Consider the following 18,211-nt stretch of genomic DNA (forward strand, 5'->3'; position numbering starts at 1 on the left):
TACCTGAAACTGGTATTACACTTCGTTAACTAACTGGAATTTAAGTGAAAAAAAAAAAAAAAAGTCATGCCTATTCCTATAAAAATTGGCGGTACAGGCTGTGGAAGAGCAGAAAAATGACTTTTATTATATAAAACCTATAAATCAGATTCCTCTCCATATTTTCCCCTGTAAAACTAGCACAATGGCAGGTATATAGGAAGGAAATGCTTAGGAAGTATTTGTGGGAACTTGACTTCTTAAGGTCTCAGAGTTAAAGTCACTTCAGAAAAAATTTTCTCTGACCATCTCTTTAGGTATCCTCACCATATGCCATTACTCTCCATCACAGCAGCTTGTTTATTTCCCTCATGGGACTTAGCACAGTTCATATTGTTTATTTTTGCTACCTGTTAATAGTGGTTTTCCCTCATAGTTTGCCCATAGGGGCAAAGACTATAGTGGTTTTCTTCATCAATGTAGCCAGCAGAGTTTCTGCCATATAGTAGGTGTTCAGATATTTATGGAAGGAAAAAAGACTACTAAAAACAGAAAATACTGCATACTTTCTGCAGAGCACTGTTTTTCACAATCAAATAAAGGTAAAAATTGTTTTGTATGCCAAATATTGATAAAAAATCATTTTATGATAATATTGAATATATGTACACATTAACCTAAGTATAAACTCAAGCATATTGCTCTTAAAAAACTATTAAACCAAATATCTGTTACAAAGTAAACAAAACTACCAAATGGATAAATTCAAAATAACATTAATGTATAGTTTCTCAACCTTGGCATTATTGACTGGATAATTCTTTGTTGTGGGGTGTGTCTTGCTTGTGCATTATAGGATGTTTAGCCACATCCATGGCCTCTACCCACTAGATGTCAGTAGTACCCCCTGAATTGTGGCAATCAAAAGTATCTCCAGACATTTACCAAATGGTGCAAAATTGCCTCTGATTGAGAACCGGTGATTTAATGTGACATACACTATTGTTTTGCTGAAACTAAATCTCCAACACTGAGTTTAATAATAGTATGACTGCTACAGATCTCTGTTTTGACTTCAGTAAGTCTGTGGTAAAGAATGCCTGTTAATATAAGAAAGTTATACCCAATGGTATCAATAACTTCAAGGTATTGTTTGCTGTTTCAGAATAACTAGACCCTGAACTTTTATAAAACTCTGCCAACAAAGCACTGCTCAAAATTCCAATTTTAGTGGGAATATCACTTGATAACTGGGTAGAGCGGTCCTGATAATAAAAAATTGCTTTCATGTATTGAGCGCTTGCAGTGTGTATGGCTTTGCATGTATTAACATTAATCCCCACAATTACCATCTCCACTTTCTAGGTATGAAACTGAGGCACAGAGAGGTATTTTAATTTGCCTAAGATTTCATGCAAGTAAGAGACAACTCAGGGATTCAAACCTGGCAATCTGACTCTAAATATGAGTTCTCTCTCTCTTTTTTTTTTTTTTCAAAGCCACAGGCAAGGCTTTATTGGGGCTACAGCTCCAGCTGAAGGGAGCTGCACTAACAGAGTAATTAGGCTGGCCTCCAAAGGCCGATTCTTAAGCACTGTGTTGTGGTACCTCTTAAGTTATTAACTTGAAGATATGGTAGGTGTTATGTCATTAAAATCTGCATTGAATGGATTCCTAAACATATTGTGGATTCAGTAGCAGAAAAATTCTTCTTTCCCTATTTTTTACTGCATTTACTGTCATGTAAAGATGGCATCCACAAAATATAGTACTCACGATATAAATATGTAATATGCTAAGTTCCTTGGGGATAGTAACTACATCTGATTTTGTTCACTGTTTAATCTTGGGATATTAACACAGTGCCTGGGGTAAGTAGGTGTTCGTTAAACGCGGTTGATCCTCCAAAGAAGATATACAGTGGCCAATAAGCAAATGAAAAGATTATAGATATGGCTGATTTTTAGGGAAATGCAGATCAAAAGCACAATGAGATACCATTTTATACCCTTCAATCAAAAAAACAGAAAATGACAAGTGTGGGTGAGATCGTGGAGAAATTAGAACCCTTGTGCATTACTGGTGGGAACGGAAAATGGTGCAGCCCCTGTGGAAAATAATATGGTGACTTCTCAAAAAAAATTAAACCTAGAACTACCAAACGATCCAGCAATTTCATTTCCAGGTATACATCCCAAAATATCTTCATACACATGAACAGATATTTGTATACCCACGTTAATAGCAGTATTATTTGCTATAGCCAAAAGGTAAAAGTAACTCAAGCGTCCCTTGGCAGATGAATTGGATAAACAAAATGCTGCACAAACATACAGTGGAATATTTTTCAGTCTTAAAAAGGAAGGAAATTCAAATGATACATGCTACAACATGGATTAACCTTGGAGACACTATGCTAAGTGAAAAAAGCCAGTCATCGAAGGACAAATATTGTATTTACACTTATTTGAAGTACTTAGAATGGTCAAAATTATAGAGACAAGAAAGAGAAGGGTGGTTGCCAGGGGCTGGGGGTAGGGAGGAATGGGAAGTTAATGTTTAACGGATACAGAGTTTCAGTTTGGGAAGATAAAGTTCTGGAGCTGGATGGTGGTGATGGGTGCACGACAGTGTGAATGCACTTAACGCCACAGGGCTGTACTTCTTAGACGATGGCTAAAATAGTAACTTATGTTATGTATATTTTACCACAATATAAAAAAAATATGGTTGAATGATACATTCTCCTACGACTGTTCTACTTGAACTGCTGTGAAACCTTTATATAGCATACTAGGTTATTATTTGGCCTTTATTTCAATTAAAATAATACCCAATGAAATGAAATACCAAATACAAATGAAAATATGGACACTACATTTATATGTCCAATTATAAGGGGCTTTTGTAGGTTATAGTATGTTACGTTAGTTTTACATTTTTATTGAAATGAAAATAAAATTTAAGATTTTATAGAGAATTCGTAAATCTTAAGAATATGTCCGACAGGGGCGCCTGGGTGGCACAGCGGTTAGAGCGTCTGCCTTCGGCTCAGGGCGTGATCCTGGCGTTACGGGATCGAGCCCCACATCAGGCTCCTCTGCTATGAGCCTGTTTCTTCCTCTCCCACTCCCCCTGCTTGTGTTCCCTCTCTCTCTGGCTGTCTCTATCTCTGTCACTGGCTATCTCTATCTCTGTCAAATAAATAAATAAAATCTTAAAAAAAAAAAAAAAAAGAATATGTCTGACAAACCCCTGGAGTCTGCAGATCCTAGTCTGAGCAGTATCACTAAAGAGACTTTGTTGAAATCAGGTCCAAAACTCCATATCCTTATAGGCCATCCCTGAAAGATTGAGTAAGAAACAAGTAATAGTAGCCACCTGTGGGGAGGTTGACTTGTTTTAATGTACAACATTTGGTAGTGTTTGAATTCTTTACCATGTGTTACCACCTATTTCAGTAAACTACTTACTAGGTCAAGGATGGGGGGCAATACCTTGTAGCACTTTAGAACTTACCACGCTTAAATGGGCATCTTAAGAAGGGAAGTGATTCATAGTATGAAGCCTTTGAAGCACCTCAAAGGTATGGGGGCGTCAGTGTTCTTAGCCTGTTCCTCTTCCAACAGGTGTCACAGGACTTCCCATTTCTCCATCCCAGTGAAACCAGCGTCCTGAACCGACTCTGCCGGCTGGGTACGGACTATATTCGCTTCACCGAGTTCATTGAACAGTACACAGGCCATGTGCAGCAACAGGTAGGCTGCTGTTCCCAGGGAACGGACACCTCCAGAGGTCAGGGGCCATGTCAGGTTTTCAGTGAATCCATTGGTAATTGGTATGAAATAAGTCTCAAGATGTTATGAATTTCTTTTTTTTTTTTTTAAAGATTTTATTTATTTATTTGACAGAGACAGAGACAGCCAGCGAGAGAGGGAACACAAGCAGGGGGAGTGGGAGAGGAAGAAGCAGGCTCATAGAGGAGGAGCCTGATGTGGGGTTCGATCCCATAACGCCGGGATCACGCCCTGAGCCGAAGGCAGACGCTCAACCGCTGTGCCACCCAGGCGCCCCACAAGATGTTATGAATTTCTTATCATTGAATTATTCAAGTGAGGGCCAGGTAACTAGGTCAAACAAGGGAGAAAATATACACAGGGACCAATCTAGGTAGATTGGTATAAGAGAAAATATGCTTTGCCTGGGTTTAGGAGACCCGAGTTAAATCACTCTGAGCTGGACCAGAGTTCCAATTCCAATGGTAAAAGCATGAAGCATCATTTCGGATCTTTTTGCCATTTTGCTTCTAACTCCCTTAGTCACATGGAAGCAATCAGCTAAAATCTTTGGGCTTCATTTTTCTTATATGAAAATATAAGAGATAAATCAGAGAAGGTGCTTGGCACATAGCAAGCACTTAATAAATATTATCCATTAATATGAATTAATTGGAAGTGTACACTATTAATTGTGATTAATGGTGTAGAGGTCAAGAATTTGTGTCCTGCTCTACCATTTACTGGCCGTAGACTGCTTGGCAGTAACCTAATGCTCAGTAACTATGGCTCAGTTCACTTACCTATAAAATAGAGGTAATAGGTAGCACCTATCTCCTAGGCTTGTGAAGATTAAACAAGGTAAATCATGCAAAGTGCCTGGGGCATAGGAAGCACTTGTATTTTTTTTAAAGAGAAATTTTAAAGTTCCCTCTCATTTTTAACAGTCCTTAATTCTGTCTGTGGTAAGTAAAAAGATTGCTGAATTGTGTGACTCTGATTCAGTGATGACTGTTGCCCAGTTGAAACAATGATTCTGGTTGAGGAGAAAGGTGGGGACTTCTGGAAAGGAAAAGGAAGGATTCCTGAAATAAGGCAGTCAGTACCGTCTGTTATATAAGCTGGTTGTCAGGCCCTTGATGGTCATCTGTGGGACAGAGGAGTTGGAGAATAATGCCTTATATTTTCATCTCTGGGACAGGGATTCTGATTCCCTCAAAAGGATTTTATTGCAAATGCGTAAGCTAAATGTGAGTTTAAAATCTAATCAGTGTCATTTTGTGAGTTTAAAATCTAATCGTGCCATTTTGCTATAAAATCATATTAATGAGGGCACATGAATTAATCAGAATTGGAACCCATATATTTATATAGATGAAAAGGCCTCTAGTTTTAATTTTGTAAGTAACATGTAAAAGAAAAAAACCTGTCCTGTGTTCCTGTGACTATATAGATTTTATCTTATATAATATGTGAATTTCTGCTTTCCCAAATTCTAAAGATATCTGTAGTGCCTCTTTTTTTGGAACAGTAAAAAGCATACTTAAGTTCTCTTTCATTTAGTGATAAATGAAGACATTCAGTTCTCTAAAATGATACACGATCAAAACAAATTTGGCTGGTTGTAAGCCCATCTGGTCTATTTCACCCTGTACCCATGCCAGTCTTATTATAGCTGTGAACCTTTATCTTCAGGAAATGCTAGTATCCTTCGCAGCATCCTCAGACTACACCGTGCCTCGTAACCCCCGAGTCTAAGCTTCCTACCCCACTCGTTGTGGTATTCTGTGATTGTATCTACTGCCCCCAGAGCCTAATCATCCAAGTCAGTACATAGCCAGAGAGGCTGGTCATCATGGCCTCTAGTCACTTCTTCTGCATTCCCCGTGTAAAATACAGACGAGGCTCTTAGAAAAAATTGCAGGTCTCATGAGAGACAAGCCATATTCATAAGTGGGCTCTTGGTGAGAGTCTTATCACTCTTCGTGTTGACTATCAGATTCATGCTCCTGATGAATTACCAGGCCAGGCAGGAGAAGGGATGTTAGAAGGAGGATTGAGGTCATTTTATTTATTCAGTAAATATTTACCCTGTGTTCAAAGAACTGTGCTAGTAGCTGAAATACAAAGATGAATAAAGTGCGTGTCCTGGGACACCTGGGTGGCTTAGTCGTTAAGTGTCTGCCTTCGGCTCAGGTCATGATCCCTGGGGTCCTGGGATAGAGTCCCACATCAGGCTCCCTGCTCGGGGAAGCCTGCTTCTCCCTCTCCCCTTGCTTGTGTTCCCTGTCTCGCTGTGTCTCTCTGTCAAAATAAAATAAAATAAAATAAAATAAAATAAAATAAAATAAAATAAAATAAAATAAAATAAAATAAATAAAATAAAATAAATAAAATAAAATAAAATAAAATAAAATAAAATAAAATAAAATAAAATAAAATAAAAAAGTGTGTGTCCTGCCTTCACAAAGCTCTGGGTCTAGAGAGGGGGCATATAAACAAAAGTACAGTTCGAGCACTACCGAGAGATGCTATGAAGGCACCAAAGGGGAGCAGTCCATTTCCGAGGGAGAATTAGGAAGGGCTCTGAGAAAAGAGGTGCTTGAGTTGGGTCCTGTAGGAAGAGTAGGTATTTGTCACAAAGATGAGTACACAGTTATAAGTGGAACACATCCAGATTCATGGGGGTGAGAAATAGAAGCAAGGCACATTTGGTGAACTGTGGGTAGTTTGGAAATGAGACTGTGAAGTTGGAAGCAGTAAAAGATAATTTTGGAGAGATAGTTAAGGGCCCGAATGTAGAAGTCATCGTATGCCATGCAGAGGAGTGGAGATATTATTCTGGGGCAGTGGGAAGCCGCAAAAGGGATTTAAGCTGAAAGTTTTAAGGTTAGTTGTAGAAAAATCTCCACTGACAATATGAGGTATTACCTGGTTGTTTATTTTAGAAAGAGAAAGAGAGAGAATCTTAAGGACACTCCGTGCTCAGTGCAGAGCCCGACGTGGGGCTCCATCTCACAACCCTGAGATCATGACCTGAGCCGAGATCAAGAGTCAGACGCTTAACTGACTGAGCCACCCGGGTGCCCCCTACCTGACTGTAACATCTAGGCTGCATGGGAAATTAAAATATCACATTTATTTAAAAGGTCAAAACTCAAAATCTGTCTCTCTAGTTGGATTTTCCTCTCACTGAAGCACTGCTTTGATTTGGAATCATTTAAGCAAAATCAGTAACACTGATAAAGGATAATGTTTTCCTCAGGTTTTGGCGTCTGAGCTGTGAGGCTGAGTTCTCTCTGTTTGATTTCAGGATCACCATCCTTCTCAGCAGGGCCAAGGCGGGTTACATGGAATCTACCTAAGGGCCTTCTGCACGGGGCTGGATTCGGTTTTGCAGCCTTATCGCCAAGCACTGCTTGATTTGGAACAAGAGGTGAGAGAGAGATACGGGAAAGACGTCTCTGGGGCAGCCAATTACGGCATGTTCTTGAGTTTGAAATACCCTTTGATGTGGTCAGGTAGTTAAGAGAGAGCTATTTTCTGCATGGCTGAAGGGTACGGTATATTCTGTGATTGCCCAGGCCACAAAGTGGCATGCAGATCATGGCGAAGGTTCTTGAGTGCGTTTATCAGAGCCCTAGCTCTGTGTTTTGGTCACCTGAAAAATCAGAATTAGTACTCTACGAATTATTAATTCTCGATAGCCTAACACTAACATGGAGCCCATTCTCAGATTCTCATCTTGTTTTCAGAGATCAAATAGATTTGAGATAGTTTTATCTGGAGCCCTAATCACAGTGTTTTTTGTTGCAGTTCCTGGCTGACCCCCATCTTTCCATATCACATGTCAATTACTCCTTGGATCAGGTATGTTGCCCAAATAATAAAATGCCTTGGAATCTGTTGATATTGTTAGAATAATCTAACTTAAGGGGCGCCTGGCTGGCTCAGTTGGTGGAGCGTGGGACTCTTGATCTCAGGGTTGTGAGTTTGAGCCCCACATTGGGTGGAGAGATTACTTAAGAATAAAAAATCTTTTTTAAAAAAAATGAGGAATTAAAAAAAAAAAAAGAGGGGCACCTGGGTGGTTCAGTTAAGCACCTGACTCTTGATTTTGGCTCAGGTCATTATCTTAGGGTTTGTGAGATCAAGCCCCGCGTCAGGCTCTGCACTGGGCATGCAGCCTGCTTAGGATTCACACTCTCTCTCTCTCCCTCTGCCCACCCCCCTCTCTAAAAAGATTAAAAAACTGAAATTAAAAGTTTAAAAAAAAAGAATAATCTAACTTAAGACATTATTTTTGAGAACATTTTTCCTTCTGAATTCAGAGTCCGGCATTTTATATTTTGTATGCTTTCCGAAATCAGAACTGTTTAGAAAGCTCCAAATTTAGTGAAAATCTAATGTCTGATATTAATGCTCTATATTGACTTCAATATTAACAATTATGCTAGCCTCAGAAATAGAAACTGCTTCTATCTGTCATTCTCTTTCTGCAGCCAAACCCATATCAAATTGCCTTAACATACTGGATCTTGGCTGTTCTGTGGTATTGCCATCTTTGTGTTAAGTGGGACCATTTAGAAACAATAGCATTTCCTGAGTCAATTTTTTTTCCTTGTACTTGGTTATGTACCCTCCTAATTATTCTCTGCTTTGCAGTTCCAGCTCCTTTTTCCCTCTGTAATGGTTGTGGTAGAACAAATTAAAAGTCAAAAGGTGAGAACTTTCCTTTTTTCCTTTGCTGTGGTAAGCACCAAGGATGTATTCATAATTAATTTTGCCTTACATTCTTTTTTGAAAACCCTAGTTTTTCGTTTTTATTTATTTATTCATTCTTTTAATAATATTTGCTTGGGTATCATGCTAAATGTCAGAAATGCAAAAATAAGTTATGACACGGCCCTCAAGCACCTCCTGATCCAGAAGGTGGAGGTAATATTAATAGATGTATCCCAGAATGCTGCTGGGTAGGAGCAAAATGCTATGGATGGTATTTGGAGGTGAGAGCATTTTACACTAAGGTTTTAGAATTTTTGGATATGGGGGCGCCTGGGTTGCTCAGTCGGTTAAGCATCTGCCTTTGGCTCAGGTCACAATCTCCCGGTCCTGGGATGAGCCCCAGGTCATGCTGCCTGCTCAGCGGGGAGTCTGCTTCGCCCTCTGCCTCTGTCCCTCCCCCTGGCTCATGCTCTCTCTCTTTTGCTCTCAAATAAATGAAATGTCCTAAAAAAACCCTGTATGGATATGGATCTTGAGGAGAAGTGGAAAGTTCATTTTAGAAGGAATAGATTTATGATTAGGGTGCTGGCAGTTTTCTAAGAATTAGATCATTGGCTGAAACCCAGATGCTTATTTTACTAAATATGCCTGTTCTTATCCCAAGTTTTTATCATGTGCGTTGAAAAGTGAGGGTCCCCAATACCAGGAGAATGCCTTTTCTGGGCAGAGGTAATAACTAAGGAGAAAATGCTTTGAGATTTAGAAGAAGAATCTGGTAGTCCATAGCTGGATGAAAAAGGACAAATGGATTAAATGTTTAGCTCATTTATGTTTTTAAGCTGTTATATTTGTGCCTTAGCTTATTGGGAGTGTTTACCTTAATAAATATAACTAGTTAACCAGTTAATTTGCCAGATTGCTGCTTCATTTTTGTGCTGTATAAGTATGGAAATTTCTACTGTGCTGAGTTCATTCTGAGCCAGCAAAGCCAGTAGGGGATGTGTGTTTGGCCCTTCAAAGCTCATTACCCTCATCAGATAACATTCAGCTTTTACTGTGTACTTACTCTACACCAGGCACTGTGCTCAGTGCTTCACATACTTGATCCCATTCAGTCCTCTGCGGGGTCAGGTAGCTTAGGGAATGTGGTTTAGTGTCACACAGATGGTAGGAGATGGTAGAGCTGGGATCTAAACCCGGGTGGGTCTGACTCAAAAGATTGTGCTCTTAACCATTCCACTAAACTGTCCCCCCAAGATGGAGGGGACCTCCTAGGTAAGTAGAGTTAGTGTAAGTGTTCTGTGCTTGGCTGCACATCTCAGTTGACTTTCGGTTTCCATTGGCCACAGGAAGAAGAGTAGAAAGTGAGTAGAGCGATTGCAGATGGGCTAATCTTCCTCCTTGCCCAGGTGGTGGTAGAGAAGCCAGAGTGCTCTGGCTCTAGAAAGTTAAAGAATGAGGTCTCAAGAACATGGGTGGGGGTGAGAACAGGGGTGATAGCCAACAGACACAAAGGATCCTTTTAAAGGGATGGAAATGTTGTAAAACTAGATTATAGCAATGGTTGCACAACAATGTAAATTTACTAAAAATTGTTGAACGGTATACTTAAAATGGATGAATTTTATGGTATATAAATTATACCTCAATAAAGCAGTTTTAAAAAGAGAGAGCCAGAAGGACATAGAAGGAGGAAACAGGTTTTTGGAAAACTGTATGCCTTATATATAGTCCGAATTAGGCCTTGATCTGAAATAAAGAGCTTTCTTTACCTCTTAGCTTGGAATTTCAACTCTAAATGATTCTGGTCTCTCTAGTGCAGTAGTTCACAAAGTTTGTTGTACGCTAGAATCACTTGCAGCTGAGCTAAAACCACGCGCCTGGGCCCTACCCCAGAGATGCTGATTCTGTAAGGCTGGCGTTGAGCCCAACAATTTGCATTTCTTACAAACTCCCAGGTGCTGCTGCTGCTGGTGATGGGAGACCGGTTGGGTGGAGAGGCGAAAGGAGGGTTGAGGGTCCATACTTTTGAAAACAACTATTATGGTACCGTGATCTATGATAAGAAATATATATTTGGTCTCTATCCCCTTTCTGACACAGAGCTTCTAAAATCCTTGGAATTTCGTGAGTGATAAGAGTGATAAAGGTGTCTTGATAGTCACAACAAACCCGTATTAACCACACCTGCGTCTATGTTAATGAAGTGACTTTTGGAAAACACCTAAGGGTGGCTGGTTGCCAGGAGAACCAGCCATTTGATTGGAGGATTGAGACTTTACACCCCTGACCTCTGGGGAGGGGAAAGGGGCTGGAGATTGAGTTCAGTCACCAGTAGCCAATGATTTAATCAAGTGTACCTATGTAATGAAGCCTCTAGAAAAAGCCGGAAGGGCTTTCAGAGAGCTTGTAGGTTAAGGAACTGGGACGCTGCTTCGTGCTACGCTGCTGGGCCCACACTCCAGGGGGACCGAAGCTCCTTTGTTTGGGACCTCACACTATGCATCTCTTCATCTGACTCTTGATTCATATCTTTAGTATGCTTTTTAAAAACAGGTAATCTAGTGAGTTAAACAGGCTTTCTGTGTTCTGTGAACTGCATTAGCAAATTAATGGAATCCAAGGAGAGGGTCACGGGAACTTATGATTTATCAGTCCTGGGCTTGGAGTCAGAAGCAGAGGACATGACCTGTAGGACACCCAGCTGGTGTTCGAGAATTGCTTGGTGTTGTGGGGGAAACTGCCCCCCAAACACGTTGGAATTGGAATAAGAATCAGAACTATACATAGATCTTGATCTCCATTATCTGGATTGTGCCCTCTGGACTGAATACCGAATACGAGTTTGTGCTGCTTGAACTGTTAAAATGGAATCAAGTTTGACAAGGCTGTATTTTGCAGATTCATGGTTGTCAAATCCTGGAAACGGTATACAAACACAGCTGTGGGGGTCTGCCTCCTGTTCGCAGTGCACTAGAAAAGTAAGTTATTGCTTAATTGGGAATTGGGGGCAGGGGTGGGTGATCAAGTGACTTGGCTTTGCACTTGTTTTATTTTCAGGTCATCTCACGTTACCCTCTGGGAAAAGTTATGACCAAGATAGAAAAGATCCATGAGCTTTTTCTGTGTAGAGCAGGATAGAAAAACCTGCATGTATGATGGCTGAGAAACTGCAAAAAGAGTGTTACAGAGTGTTGAGTATCAAAGCTAGGTTCTATCGAGTTGCCTAGATAACCTTGAAGCAATGCTTTTTAATTTGGGGATCTAATTATCCTTGGAGAATTTCCATTACATGTGCGGGATAACTAAACGTGTATTTTGAGTAGCTGATATTTCATATCAAGGGCCTTAAAAGTGTTCACACTCTATAATCCCATAATGCCACTCTTAGAAATTTTATCCTAACAATTATTTGAAAGAAGAAAATAAGCATATGCAGAAACATTCATTGCAATGTTGTCTGTTATATCAGGAAATTAGAAAATTACCAGCAGCGGAAGAAAGCTAAATAGATGTGCATTCACTTCATAGTCTATCAATGTAAATTAAAATTAAAAATACTATAAATAATTTTCCAGAACATACTTAAGGAACTTAATTTTCTATTACTGGGCTTTTTTTTTTTTCCTAATAAAAGAACTGCATTTTGATTGTAGAAAATAGAGACATGCAAAGAGAAATAGAAATATTTTCTAATCTTTGAGATACACAATTTAACTTCTGTATGTTTATATATAAATATACATAATTTTCTGCATGGAATATAAAATCTTACATAGGTCATATGATAAGTGCGTGTTTGTTATGTATTTTCAGGGTCCAAACTTTATAGACTCAAATGTGCAAAATGTAAATGGCCTTCCATTTGATTTTTTTTAAAGAGAGATTCCATCCAGTTAGCTTACTATAAATAGCAAACTCAAGCTCAGTTTCTTTTCTCCCCAAGTTATTTTGAAAATTTCCAGATCTACAAAAAAGTTGAAAGAACCAGTACAATAAACACCTGTATATCCTTTAGCTTCACTAATTGTTAACATATGACCACATTTTTTCCCCTCTATATAGACTGTGAAATATATACATGTAAATAAATATATACACGTGCACACCACATTTTTTTTTTTTTTGCTGAATCATTTGAAGGGGTTAACTACCAAATACTTCAGTTTGGTATCTCTTTAGCAAAAAGACTTATATAACCTCAATTCTCTTATATAACCTCAATACCATATTACACCCAAAAAAGTGGACATTAATTCAACATTATATTATCCAAAATCTGAATTTCTCCAGTTGTCCCCCAGAAGTCCTTTCCCATTGTTCTTTTTTGAGCTCCCGGATGTAGTCTGTGTCCTCATGTGGCATTTGGCAGTCACCTCTCTTTAGTCCCCTTTAATTTGGAACAGTGCCCTTTTTAATCTTTGATGACAATTGACATTTTAAGAATCTTGACCGATTGTCTTGTAAACTGTTGCACGATCTGGATTTTTCTGATTATTTCCTGATTAGATTTACCTTAAACATTCTTGGCAAGAACACTACATACCATAGGGCGTATTATTTCTTGTTGCATCACATCAGAAGGCACAGAAAGTGTGTTCCATTATTGGTGGTGTAGAAGCTCGATCACTTGGTTTCGGTGTTTTCTGTCAGATCTCTCCATTTCAAAGGCACATTTTCCTCTTTGTAATTAATGTTTTCTGGGAAGTGATCCTTTGAGACCATGAGAATATCGCATTCTCCAACAGGCTTTCTGCATTTTGTTGAATACACTTCTTCAGGTATACCTGCCTCTCACAGAGTGAATCTACTCTTTCCATGTGATTCCAACAAGAATAAATTTAATACGTCAGCCAAAAAGACTCCGATAAGCGTGTTTAATTTAACAAGAACCCTCAGTTTTGAAACTCACTTTACACAAAAGGAGGAAAGAAAATGTGCCTCTTCTAAAAAAAACTAGCGGAATGTTTACTGAACGTTTAGACTTCAGTATGTAGCCTGCAAGTTTGGAAATTTAATCACTTAGTTCGTCCACAGACATTTAAATTAAAATAGCACAATTACTTGTAGTTTAATTGGTCATTTCCCTTCTAAGTCATCAGACTCTCAGGGCTCTGGTTATCCTGTCGCAGTTTAGAGCGTGGCCTCTGTGCCCATGCGGGGTTTAATGGTCCTTAGGTGGACTTCTAAGGTTCCTGCTTTTCTCTCCACTCAGGATCCTGGCCGTGTGTCATGGGGTCATGTACAAGCAGCTCTCAGCCTGGATGCTACATGGACTTCTCCTGGATCAGCACGAAGAGTTCTTTATCAAACAGGGTCCGTCTTCTGGTAACGTCAGTGCCCAGCCAGAAGAGGATGAAGAGGATCTGGGCATTGGGGGACTGACAGGAAAACAGTTGAGAGAACTCCAGGACTTGGTGAGAGCATAGCAGAAAGACTAGCATACTCCTGCCAGGAGTCAGGAAAGTCTGTAGCTAGTTGACATTTCAGGGATTTCCAACCCGCCCCCCCCCCATTCTCAGCTCATCATAGTTGACGTACCTTTCACAAATTCTGCAGATACAAACGCTTGAACTTGGTTTTATCTTAACACCTAACTTAATGTGAGACTACGAAATAGAAAATATATTTGTGAGATTCCTTTGTTTCCCCTCTTCCCAGTATATGCATTTATGAGGTTAATAACTCTTGTTTCTTAAGGTACATGTGGGCTATGTAGCTACCCTATAACTTTTAAATGCAGCTTGGAATTTCGATGAGCGTCCCCAAAGCCCTGTATTGTCTTTATTCATCCATTGATCCGTTTATTCATTCGTCCTGCTACAACATATTCTCAAATGCCTGTTACATATATGCCAGGCACTATTCTAGGAGAGTAACTGAGTGTTTAACTGAAGTAGAGGAATAAAATGTAGCAGACCCTGTCCTTAAAGACCTTACTGTTAGTGGAAAACATAGAAAAGTCAACAATGACATTACAGTGTGCTAAGTGCTCTGGAAAGAGCAAGTGCGGGTGTTCTCAGAACTGGGTCGTAGGGTAGCTGGAGAAGCTTTTCAGTGGAGTGCACATCTAAGTTGCAAAGAGTCTGGGAGGAGAGGTCAGGAAATGTTCCAGGCAGGGGGAAGGATGCGTACAAAGTACAGAGAACATGAAAGACGTGGCTTACTTGAGGAACCAGTAGTAATTCAATTGAAATGGTCAAATAAAGGCTGAAACACAAAGTGCAGGGGCAGCGGAGGGGATGGGGGAAGGTGCAGTCGATGGAGCTATTGAGGTAAGATCCTGAAAGCCCTTGTAAACAACGGGGAGGAATTTGGACTTGAACTCAGAAGAGCTGAGAGCCAGTGAAGAATTTTACATAAGAGGTTAACACAATCAGACTTTATGATAGGTGACTCCGGATAGTGTGTGGGGAAATTGTTTTTTAAAAAATCAAGACTAGCAGCAGGTGGGTCCAGTTAAGAGAATGTTGGGGACACCTGGGTGAAAAATAATTAAACCAAGGGTGGTGACAGTAAATATGCAGAAGAATAGAGTGGCTTGAGAGAGATCGAGGAGGTGGAATAGATAGGCCTTAGCGATTGGATGGGAGTCCAGATGGAAGAATCAAGAACGTCACCCAAATTTCTGCTTCAGCAGCTAGGTGCATAGTGAGATACGGAATGTGTGCGGCAGGTATTGGGAGAAAGAAGATGGATCTAATTTTGGACATGTTGAGGGGCGCCTGGGTGGTTCATCAGTTAAGCATCTGATTCTTGATATCAGCTGAGGTCTTGATCTTAGGGTCGTGAGTTCAAGCCTCGAATTGGGCTCCACGCTGGGTGTGGAGCCTACTTAAAAAAAAAAAAGATTTAATTTTGGACATGTTGATTTTGAGGTAGTTGCAGGCAGTGGGCTGAGCTTGGAGCTCATGAAAACGGTCTAACCTGAAGATAAAGAATAAGGAGTCATCAGCATATAGCAGTTTTTGACCTGGGGCCCATGGGTGGCTTTGGGAGGTTCTGTGAAATGTATGTTTGTATATTTGTCTGAAAGGTCCATAGCTTTTATATAATGGCAGAGAGTCCTGAGATGTAAAAAGATTTAAAACACCTGTTAAAATGATCAATTCAGTGATGGAAGGAGATATGATTGTTGAAGAAGAGTGAGGAGAGAGAGAGAGGAAAAGAAGGTCTGGGCAAATGTCCTGAAGACCGGCCGCACTAGGGCACAAAACAGAAAGGGTGAACAGCAGAGCTTTAAGTCGGGATTGGGGGGCCCAGAGTTCCTGGTTGGAGCTGGAGGATAAGGGTCAAATCCAAAGCAAGTTGGAGGAACGGAAGGGGCCTGAGTGATTGGGTGGTGGGCATCTGGGGCTTCATGGGCTGCAGCAGTGGTTCTCCAACTTCCACGTGCGTCAGAATCAGCGGGAGAGCTTGTTAAAACACAGATGGATGGCTGGGTCTCATCTCCCAGGTTGCGCTAGACCTGGGGAGGGGCTTGAAATTTTGCATTTCTAATAAGCTTCCAAGTGAGTCTGATGCTGCTGGTCCCCGAGCCACACTTTCACAACCAGTTGGCTAAATGACTCGGGCTGTGTACTGTAAAGAGCTGGGCAGAGCCAGCATATATGACGAGATAATAAAGTCACATACCTGTAGACCTGGAAAAAATAAAGACTGACTATCCATGCTACAGGTAAGGAAACCGAGTTCCCCATCTACCGCACAAATGCTTACATAGTAAAGGCAGAGTGAGGACTAAAATCCTAATGTTAAAAAAAAAACAACACTGTTATTTCCACCATGCTGTCCTGCTGTCTGAAAATGGAAATACGTCCATCTCTCTAACACTGGTAATTTAGGCATGGTGCAACTTCAGATTTAAAGTCCCTACTTCGGGGCGCCTGGGTGGCTCAGTTGGTTAAGATCCAACTCCTGATTTCAGCTCAGGTCCTGATCTCAGGGTCGTGAGATCAAGCCCCATGTGTGGCTCTGTGCTCAGCACAGCGTTTGCTTGAGTTCTCTGTCAACCTCTGCCCCTCCCCCACTCAGGCACACACTCTCTCTGTATAATAAATACATTTTAAAAAATTAAAGTCACTACTTCTAGAAAATATAAATCATGGGTTGGGAGAATTAGTGATGTTTTCTTGCTTTCCACTTCTTTATACATCATGTCTGATGCGGATTTTTTCTTTGAGTAGCGCCTGATAGAGGAAGAGAACATGCTGGCACCGTCTCTAAAACAGTTTTCCTTACGGGTGGAGATTCTGCCGTCCTACATTCCAGTGCGGGTTGCTGAAAAAATCTTGTTTGTTGGAGAATCTGTCCAGATGTTTGAGAATCAAAACGTAAACCTGACTAGGAAAGGTAAGAACCTCCCTGCCCAGTGGACCCTGTCCTCAAAGGCCCTTTTTTATATGCTTGGCCCCAGTGTGTTGCCTGGTCCAAGGGAGTGGCTATAGGATTTGTGCCCGAGATTGCGGCACAGCCGTGACGCGATTATGTGAGAAGCAGGGGAAGGAGCTGTACCGTGAGGACTGGAAATCCTTGCCTGTCCTGCTGTTCGCTGTCTTCCTGCCTGCCTGTTTTGCAGGATCCATTTTGAAGAACCAAGAGGACACTTTCGCCGCGGAGCTGCATCGGCTCAAGCAGCAGCCGCTCTTCAGCCTCGTGGACTTCGAGCAGGTGGTGGATCGTATCCGCAGTACCGTGGCCGAGGTTCGTATGTCAGAGTTGGCTTTCTTAGCAAGAAAACAGACTAGTTCCCCAGAAATTGAGTACTTGACTTCCACTGCTTCTTGATGTGGTTGGAACTTGGCTTGGAGGGGCGCCTGGCTGGCTCAGTTGGTTAAGCGTCTGCCTTCGGCTCAGGTCGTGTCCTGGGGTCGAGTCTCCCATCGGGCTCCTTGCTCAGGGGGGAGCCTGCTTCTCCCTCTGTCTGCTGCTCCCCCTGCTTGTGTTCTCCCTCTCCCTCTCTGACAAATAAATAAATAAAATCTTAAAACAAACAAACAAACAAAAAAACTTGGAGAGAATTGTGAGAGTCAAAGGGCAAGAAGTTTTTTTAATAATAGAGGCAGAACTACTTTAGTCTTCACACCTAACAGGAGTTTGCTAGTTAGCTACTTAGTTGGATAAAGGGAGGTCTCACTTTCAAATTCAGGCAGTCAGCATTTTGAGTCTGTCGGTGTAGTTGGCAATAATTACGAGAAATCAACATATTCAATGGATTCTGACTAAATTTAGCACCTCATTTATATTTTAGATTGCTTTATTACTTTTTCATTTGTGGGTATAATAACCCTGTGAGGAACACAGAACAAATATTATTTTTCGGGGCGCCTGGGTGGCACAGCGGTTAAGCGTCTGCCTTCGGCTCAGGGCGTGATCCCGGCGTTACAGGATCGAGCCCCACGTCAGGCTCCTCCACTATAAGCCTGCTTCTTCCTCTCCCACTCCCCCTGCTTGTGTTCCCTCTCTCGCTGGCTGTCTCTATCTCTGTCAAATAAATAAATAAAATCTTTTAAAAAAAATATTATTTTTCCATTTTATTTATTTATTTGTTTATTTATTTATTTATTTTTAAAGATTTTATTTATTCATTTGACAGAGAGAGACAGCCAGTGAGAGAGGGAACACAAGCAGGAGGAGTGGGAGAGAAAGAAGCAGGCTCCCAGCGGAAGAGCCTGACGTGGGGCTTGATCCCAGAACTCCAGGATCACACCCTGAGCTGAAGGCAGACGCTT

At 40.8% G+C, this 18,211-nt stretch overlaps 1 protein-coding gene across 3 annotated transcripts in view; it reads left to right on the forward strand.

The window, feature by feature from the left end:
• The window catches only part of TUBGCP4 (tubulin gamma complex component 4), a 34,385-nt gene that overhangs the window by 1,330 nt on the left and 14,844 nt on the right, over positions 1-18,211 (forward strand). For all 3 annotated transcript variants that reach the window (XR_015723190.1, XM_087859241.1, XM_045771956.2), the window contains exons 2-9: positions 3,609-3,737; positions 7,069-7,191; positions 7,572-7,625; positions 8,421-8,477; positions 11,382-11,461; positions 13,696-13,897; positions 16,667-16,832; positions 17,059-17,183. Coding sequence is in view for 2 of the 3 variants with exons in the window: in XM_087859241.1 (XP_087715367.1) it covers positions 3,609-3,737; positions 7,069-7,191; positions 7,572-7,625; positions 8,421-8,477; positions 11,382-11,461; positions 13,696-13,897; positions 16,667-16,832; positions 17,059-17,183 (936 nt within the window). In the remaining variant the exon portion in view is untranslated. The remainder of the gene's footprint in view (positions 1-3,608; positions 3,738-7,068; positions 7,192-7,571; positions 7,626-8,420; positions 8,478-11,381; positions 11,462-13,695; positions 13,898-16,666; positions 16,833-17,058; positions 17,184-18,211) is intronic.

This window comes from Ursus americanus, chromosome 36 (assembly GCF_024610735.1).
Source record: "Ursus americanus isolate L20-20 chromosome 36, mUrsAme1.1.p, whole genome shotgun sequence".
NCBI classification, from domain to species: domain Eukaryota; kingdom Metazoa; phylum Chordata; class Mammalia; order Carnivora; family Ursidae; genus Ursus; species Ursus americanus.